Source organism: Lactuca serriola, chromosome 2 (genome assembly GCF_051521515.1).
Source record: "Lactuca serriola cultivar US96UC23 chromosome 2, Lser_US96UC23_V15, whole genome shotgun sequence".
Taxonomy (NCBI): Eukaryota; Viridiplantae; Streptophyta; class Magnoliopsida; order Asterales; family Asteraceae; genus Lactuca; species Lactuca serriola.
Genome location: NC_136409.1, coordinates 190,484,363 through 190,493,377, shown reverse-complemented (window position 1 = coordinate 190,493,377; position 9,015 = coordinate 190,484,363). Strand labels below are relative to the sequence as shown.

The following is a 9,015-nucleotide window of genomic DNA, read 5'->3' as shown; positions in this document are numbered from 1 at the left end:
TTAATAATAAATTATAATGTGGTTTTATATAACTTAGATAATTGATTTAAAATAATAAAAATAATTTTATAAATAATATATAATAATCCTATTAAAATAAATATCAAATAAAGTCTCTCTCTCTCTCTCTCTCTCTCTCTCTATATATATATATATATATATATATATATATATATATATATATATATATATATATATATATATATAGAGAGAGAGAGAGAGAGAGAGAGAGAGAAAGAGAGAGACAAAACTTCAAAAATTGTCCATGTGGTTTTCAAAAATATCAAGTTTAGTCCTTAATTTCAAAAAACCTCACAGATGGTCCCTGTGGTTTCAAAACTTTTAACATTTGGTCCTTTGAGCTAACTCCGTTAGATTTTAGCTGTTAACTATTATTTGATTATAATATTCGGAGGGTATTTCCGTCATTTTACTACCACAGGGACCATTTATGATATTTCGTTTTTTTTAAAAAGAAATATATTAAACCTAACCCCCGACCCATTCTCTTCCCACCGGACCTATCTATGCCCCTGCCCTTCGTCTTCATCCTGTGTGACAAAAAATCGAAGGTTTGGTATTTCGATTAACATCCTATGAACCATCCCATTAACATCCTTGACCACATAATCAGTCTTGAAGATATCAATTTTGCAAGCAACGAACTCGAGTGCAGTTTCGAGAAAACGAAGGGCTTCGATGAAATCGTGTATGCGTATGTGAATTCAGAACTAAAATCAATTCCCTAGTGGGTGAAAGTCCTCTACACCTGTGTATGTGTGTGTGTTGGCTCTTGTTCCTCCTACGATTACAATGCACCATCTCCTTCGTTCCAATCAGGTTTAATATGTTCAAGATTTGATTTGCAAGTGTGTTAATTTGATATGCTCATGTTTTGATTGCATTTTTCTGGTGGAAGCACTATGTTAGAAATAATTTTTTGATTTCAATATGTTAATATGATTTCTGATCAAGCTCGATTATGATGTTAAAAAAGAGTGCGGTTCAATTGATAATTGGCATTAGAATGTAATCATAGGTTTTAGGCATTTGAGCTTGAACATGAATCGAAATGGAATCAGAGGTTTAGCCATTTCAAAACCAATGGCGACGGAAAGATTTTTGTTGAGGAATGAATCAATGAGCTCCACGAAGCGTTTGACCTTTACGATTTGAATAAGAATGGGTTGATTGGTGATGCACGAACGAAACAAGGGAGTTGGAGTGGACTTACGAGAAAGAAGGCATCAGCACAGTGGAGGGTGGTGGTGGTTGTGAATCGGTGGTGATGGCAGGTGGCCGACAACCTCCTGTTGCCGGTTTTTCTTGCTTTTTCCGGTAAAGTCGAAGGCAAAGGGGAATAGAGAGAGGGTGGAGAAGGGTTTCTAGACATCACACAGTGGTAAAGGGGTGGTTTTCCGGTGGGAAAAAGGGTGGAGGCAGTGGGTGTTTGGTGGTGGCAGTGGGTGGTTGATGCCCTATTTTCTCCTTTCTTTTTGGACATAACTCGATGGGTGAGAGGATGAGGAGGTGTAAGGGAGATGTTTGATGGTTTTAGTGGTGGTTTTTGGTGGTTTAGGGTGGTATAAGGTGGTGGGTTATGGTGGTGGTGTTGGGTGGTTTAAAGCATAACACACACACACACACATAGAGAGAGAGAGAGATAATATATATATATATTTTTAAATAAAACAAAACATCATAAATGGTCCCTAGTAGTAAAATGAAGGAAAATTCCCTGCAATATAATATTAAAAAAATGAGTTAACGGTGAAATGCTAACAGAGTTAGCTTAAAGGACCAAATGTTAAAAGTTTTGAAACCACAAGGACCATCTGTGAGGTTTTTTGAAAGTAGGGACTAAACTTAATATTTTTGAAAACCATAGGGACCATTTTTGAAGTTTTGTCATATATATATATATATATATATATATATATATATATATATATATATATATATTGTTGAAAGAAATAGACAAAAGCAAAAAAAGGTAGTTTGGTATTTTTATATGGACTAAGGACCTACAATGCAATATTCTCAAAGCACAAAGATTTAACCTATAAAATTTAAATTGAAGGACCAAAATTGAGAATTTGATCAAACCACATGGACCATTTCTGTAATATACTCTAACTAATATTATTCATATATATTTCACAGGAATATATATGTTACTCAAGACTTTGACAACATGATGATATATTCAATTCTAATGTAATAAAAAGAAAGCATAGAAAAACAAAAATAGATTTTACTATCAAAAAAAAAAATCTAATTCTTTTGTGTTTCCTAATATATATGTTATAAGAATCTCTTATCCATATTTATATATCTATTTAATTGATGCCCAAACACTTGAAATTCATGCATTTTAATAATGATTGTAATCATAAATCATAAATATTATGATAAATTTTGATATTATGATATGACTTATAGTAGTTTATTTTATATATGCTTTTATTATTAACTAGACGATATTGCGCGTGTCACGTAGTTATACTTAAAATATTGATAAATATATGTTATTAAAATAAATGTATTCTTGTTATTAACTTTAAATTAATAATTCTTACACTAACTTATTATAAAACATTCTAAGTATTTCAAATAAATGATAATCATTATTAAACATGAGTGTACAAAATTACTTTCGTGAATGGATTTATGAGTATGAAATAGTAGATCTCATATTATTTTATTTAAAGTCGCATAATCTTAATAGCCGCTACCTGTAAAAATAAAAATAAACGCAATTTAAATAGACATTTTATGTGATATTATTCCAACGAAATATATATATATATATATATATATATATATATATATATATATATATATAGGTTGTATGTGAATTTGGAATTACGATGTAGGTTTTATGTTTAACATTATATTTATATCTTTATTATTTTTAATAAAATTTAAAACTATCTTTTGACACATGTTTTAGATTTAATATTATATTTAAACTTTTAATATTTTTAATTTATTTTAAACTATCTAATTTGAGGAAAAAATATTACTATAAAAAGTACATTTTAATCTAACTTTTTTTGTTAATTTAACATTTTTATTTAGATCTTATATTTAAACTTTTTAACTATTTAGAAAAAATAGGTTTGTTAATATATTATAAAAATTATGTTTTGAGTTTAACATCATATTTAGATTTACAAACTAACTATTTTATATTGAAAATAAAGAATTAATATTGAAATTACAAAAGTTAAAAAGTTGGGGGTTTCAAATGAACATAGTTGAAGAAAAAAAATGTTTCTATTATAAATATACTAGGCGAATACCCGTGTGTTGTGTAAAATGCAACAATATATTTGAAATTTTTACAACTATATGTTTTTAAATATATCAATAACGTTGTTGTTGGCTTTTATATAATAAATCTTATAATAAATTGGTATAAACATTGTTTGCTTTGAATTATATGATAATATATATATCTTTTAAAATTCTATAATATAAATTGTTTTAGAAAACGTTTTTTAATGGAAATTTTAATCTACTTCCATTTGTCTCAATAACCTCTACTTGCGGGTTACCCATTAATATAATTAAATATAATATATTGTTTAATGATATTTATAGTTGTTGTTATGATTAATTAATTTTAAAAAGTTTATTTGCTTAAGATTTTAATTTCTATCATTGATTATTTTTTATATAATATATTGTTGTTATTTTTAAAGGTAACACTATAATTTTTTTATATAATGTTACTTCTAACTATTGTTGTTGTAAGTTATTTAAAATAATGTATTTGAAAACTATAAATTATTTTAACTTGGTTTAAAAAATTAACTTTTTTAAAATTTATTTGATGAATATTGTTAGTTTCTTTGATTACAATTATTTAAACAAACAAACATTATTTTATGTTTTTAAAGGTAACATTATAACTTTTTTTATAATAGTACTTTTAATTATTTTTATTGTAAATTATTCTTAAGCTACTTATTTGAAAAATATTAATGAAATAAAAAACTGTTTCATGGTTTTTTTTTGTTAATTTATGATTATAATTTAGGTTTAACACTATAATTTATAACTTTTAACTATTTATATAATAATCTCTCGATTTTTTTTTCAATTTTAACCGAAATTTTGATTTAAGTTAACCACTTAACATTATATTGAAATTAATAATTTAATTATTTTACACAAAATCATAATATGCAAAGTTGTGACTTTAAAATTATAATTGCTCACGTAGGACAACATATCTAAACTAATATATTAACTATAATGTTAAAATGTTAAATTCATAATTTTATAAACAAAAGTAAAATATAATATTTTAATATTGTAGTTTAGTTAATTTATAATTAAAATTGTTATGTTATTGACATTAACTTTGACATAGTATTTTGAATAATATTATTCATTGACATCAACCCACCTTCCTCATTAATAAAATTGAATATAATTATCTATTTAATATTATTTTAATAATTTTTATGATCGATTAATTTAAATTTTTACTTACACGATTATTTTCTAATTTTAATAATGATATTCTTTTCAAATACAATTTATTTGTTGTTAACGTTAAGTAATTTATAAATTCATGTTGTTATCAATTAAAATTATTATTCTTTAGTTTTAAACCACTTATTATTATTAATAAGTTAAATCAGACTTTTAAGAAACATTTAATATTACTCTTAAAATGTGAAACATACACTAAATAATAAACTGATAAGATAGACAATTTACATGTTAAAAAAGATTTGCATGGATAATATGACATATCCATTATTTTTATAATTTGATTATATTATTTATAATTATGGTTCATTAGGTTTAAAACCATTTATTATTATTAGTAAACAAAAGAAAACTTTTAAAAGACATGTATTATTTATAATTAAAATGTTAAACACATATTAAAATATAAAGTGATAAGATAGACAATTTGCATTTTAAAGAGACTTACATGAATACTATGGATAATATTGTATATCCATGATTTTTTATTAATTATTACTTTGAAGCAACACAAACATACAAACATATATACAATATTTAATTAAATATTATCTATATCACTTTCCATAATATATGATCGATAATATGAATCTATATCACTTTTAATATTTAATTAAATATTTAATCAAATGAACCTGAACCTCTCTCTCTCTCTCTCTCTCTATATATATATATATATATATATATATATATATATATATATATATATATATATATATATATATATATATATATATATATATATATATATAATTTTATTTTCCGAATAAAAATAGTTTATTACTCATCTATAACATTAAATCTGAGTTACATAAAATACTTTAAGGTATATATTTGTTGCTTTTGTATGAATGATTAAAGGTCTTTTAAGTTTTTAAATTAAAAATAATCATACGAAACTTAATAAAAAGAAATCAAAATAATAACTATAAAAAAGAAAAAGTCTTCAACTTTCTTTGTCCAGTTAGATGAAACTTTGTTCAAGGGTTAGGACCAGAAGTTCATATAAAGTAAGAACTTCATGGAGAACTAAAACAAACAAATTTATTTGTTGAAAAAAAAACACCCTTAATGAACTCAGATTTATGTCATTAATATCGTATTTATTTAGTACAAGTCCTTAATATTTTAAGTGTAAAATAGTTTTTTTATATATAAATATAAGTGTGAAACCTTCACAGGCATGCAATTTTATTTGACAGCACCCGTAAAGAGTTAAAAAGAAACCAAGATTTGATTTAACATTTCAATAGCCAGCGACATCCATAAAAGAACAATACTATCAAATCATATACTAATCATAAAACAATCTAAACAGGTAAATAACAAAATTTCATCACATGCTTCCCAAAAGAAATTATCTAATTGTAAAACAAAGTTTCATCATTGGTTTAAACTTTATTGATACAAAATTATATTTATTGATCCTCCAAATTTTATAGTTTCATAACTTGTTTTTTCTTTTTGTTTTGCATTAATTGTGGTCCAAATTTTTATTTTCTAATTAGTTATTCTATCGAAGTTTTTCATAACTATTTTATCAAATATATATACTTAAGACATTTGATTGTCAATTTAAATTTTGATAGAAATATCGTTATTACAAATAATTGAAAATATTGGTAAGCAATCTTATCGAACTGGAATGTAGGAACATGGGCCCCTGCCCATTTAGTAACCAATGGCATGTGGACCCGACCCGAACTTCGAACTACATGAACCCCCACCTCGGCACCTCACCCTCTTCAAAAACAACAAATTTCTTCTCTCACCTCTTCATCTCCCTCTCTCCTCCTCTCTCCATTTTCTCTCCAACAATGGAACCACCATGGATAGATGACCTCGCCGATGACCTCCAGAGCATTAGTTTCAACTCCACAACCACCACTACAGCCACCGACATCAACCGTAGCACCAGCTCCGGCTCCGAAACCACTTGGACGACAGCTACCTACTCCGCTCGCCATAACCTCTCCACCACTTTCAAATCCACAGCTCCTTCTGGTAACCCCTGCTTAGACGCAATCCGGCTCGCAGGATCTGAATCCGGTGGTAATCTATCCCTCACTGACCTCCGATTCATAAACCGTATCGGCGCCGGAGACATCGGCTCCGTCTACCTCTCTGAGATTAAACGTTCTTCTTCTTCTTCTTCTTCTTCCACCTCCTCCCCTGCTGTTTTCGCCGCGAAGGTGATGGACAAGAGAGAGCTAGCAAGCCGGAACAAAGAAGGTCGTGCGAAAACAGAAAGGGAAATTCTAGAGATGTTAGACCATCCATTTCTACCGACGCTATACGCGTCGTTGGAGTCACCGAAATGGTCGTGTCTGTTAACGGAATTCTGCCCCGGTGGTGACCTCCACGTTCTCCGGCAACGTCAGCCCTGTAAACGCTTCCCTGAATCCGCTGTGAGGTGCGCATTTCACCACTCTCCCTTCCAAATTGCATGAACTCTAAATCTGTTTCATAAAATGATCCCATGTATCGCACGCCTAGCTATCAATCAATATTTCTCCGGCTATTTTATTTAAAATCCACGGCCAATAACGTCTCATGTGCTCCGGGACCACATATGGACCCCTGCTGGAGCATATGTTATGTCGTGGACTAACCCGCACTTGATCATTCAATTAACTTAAACGCATTGAGGTGTGAAGAAAGTAAACAATATTTAACAGTATCATTGGTAGCGATTACACATGCTCGAGTCCACGTGAGTCCGTGTGCAATGTGCATATTAGAAAAGTCAAAACTTTTTCCGACTTGTTTATTGCCACGTGGGTCATAATTGCACCACTTGATCTAAACGTTTAAGAAATAGATCCAGTCTATACCAAATTTACATAAATGCCATTTATGAACTGTCATATAGAAGTTAAATAGAGCCCAGTAGGGGCTCATTCAAATTCAAATATATATATATATATATATATATATATATATATATATATATATATATATATATATATATCATCATAAATTATCGTTCGTTGTCTATGATTTCTCGCATTAAAATTTTCCATCTAATTGGATCAGTATTTTAAAATGGCATTGATTATTTGTATAAAAGCTAAGGTTCCCGGATTATGCGGTCGGGTAAGTTTGACCCGGAACTGATTACTGTTTTTGTTAATCGAAGTCTTTAATGGTTATCGTGCGATTTAAGAAAAGTGTAGTATTATAATGAATGAATGAATGAATGAATCTCCAGGTTTTACGCATCGGAGGTGGTGGTGGCGCTCGAGTATCTACACATGTTAGACATCGTTTACCGAGATCTGAAACCCGAAAATGTTCTGGTCCGATCTGATGGTCACATCATGCTCACTGATTTCGATCTCTCTTTGAAATGCGACGGATCTACTTCCACTCCGGCACAGGTCTTCTCCGATTACAACCGCCCAAATCCGCCGTCGTCAGCCGATCACTACGCCTTCGATCCACCCAAAGTTACTTCGTCTTCATGCATCCTTCCGAAATGTATAGTCCCTTCCGTCTCCTGCTTCAACCCTAGACGGAAACGGAAAACGAAGCTCGGGAATCAAAGAGGTGTGCAGTTCGTGGCGGAGCCGGTGGACGTCCGGTCGATGTCTTTTGTCGGCACACATGAGTATTTAGCTCCGGAGATTGTCTCCGGTGAGGGACATGGTAGCGCGGTGGATTGGTGGACGTTAGGGATTTTTATGTTTGAACTTTTCTACGGTGTTACGCCTTTTAGGGGGATGGATAACGAGCTTACTTTAGCGAATATCGTAGCTCGAGCTCTGGAGTTTCCGAAAGAGCCTGTGATTCCGGCCATGGCGAAGGATCTGATATCTCAGTTGTTGGTGAAGGATCCGGCGTGGCGATTGGGGTCGACGATGGGTGCGTCGGCCATTAAACAGCATTCGTTTTTTCAAGGTGTGAATTGGGCTCTGTTGAGATGTACAACACCGCCGTTTGTCCCGCCACCATTTACTAGCCGTGAGGTTGTGTCAGATGATAGTTGCTCCGACACGGCGGTGGAATACTATTAGCACCATTCCGGCAGCCAATTTTTGATCCTGGTTAGGGTGTTTGAGTCGAGTTGCAGTTAAGATAAGAATTCACACACTGTGTACAGAATTTGGATCATCATGTGACTTGTCGTGGGGGGAAACTTTTGGAATCATATAGTTATAATTTCATCAAACTTATGAAAACAACTTGTTTGAAGTAGCGGAACTATTTTTGTTCAAGGTTAATGAAGTTATTTAACTCGGTTTATCTATTACAGTTAAATATTTATGTCTTTTAGTCGTTATTTATTAACCGATTAAACTTAAAACCGGATCATGTAGTCTATTTATTAATTGATTAAACTACATTGTTGATTTGTTCCAGGAGCCAACTTTTCTTCCAACTTCTGCTCTTCATAACTTTTTCGTTCTATGTTGTTACTATGGTTTTTTATATCCATGTGGGTATATATTCTATAACCCTGTTAAGTCATTTCTCGTTAAGTCACAAAGTTGTCACAAAAAACATAAA

The 9,015-nt window shown here is 30.3% G+C and overlaps 1 protein-coding gene across 1 annotated transcript; it reads left to right on the top strand.

The window, feature by feature from the left end:
• Positions 1 to 6,237: 6,237 nt before the first annotated feature.
• Positions 6,238 to 8,766, top strand: LOC145087863 (Protein kinase superfamily protein). The gene is made up of 2 exons (XM_079025958.1): positions 6,238 to 6,919; positions 7,718 to 8,766. Exons 1-2 carry the CDS (start codon positions 6,324 to 6,326, stop codon positions 8,520 to 8,522), a joined length of 1,401 nt encoding a protein of 466 aa, XP_078882084.1. The 5' UTR covers positions 6,238 to 6,323; the 3' UTR covers positions 8,523 to 8,766.
• The last annotated feature ends 249 nt before the right edge of the window (positions 8,767 to 9,015 follow it).

What these genes read in the sequence shown, in the direction of transcription:
- LOC145087863 (XM_079025958.1), top strand. Translation starts at nt 6,324, where the DNA reads ATGGAACCACCATGGATAGATGACCTCGCCGATGACCTCCAGAGCATT. An exon ending in TTCCCTGAATCCGCTGTGAG is followed by an intron (nt 6,920 to 7,717) that starts GTGCGCATTTCA and finishes ATGAATCTCCAG; the next exon opens with GTTTTACGCATCGGAGGTGG.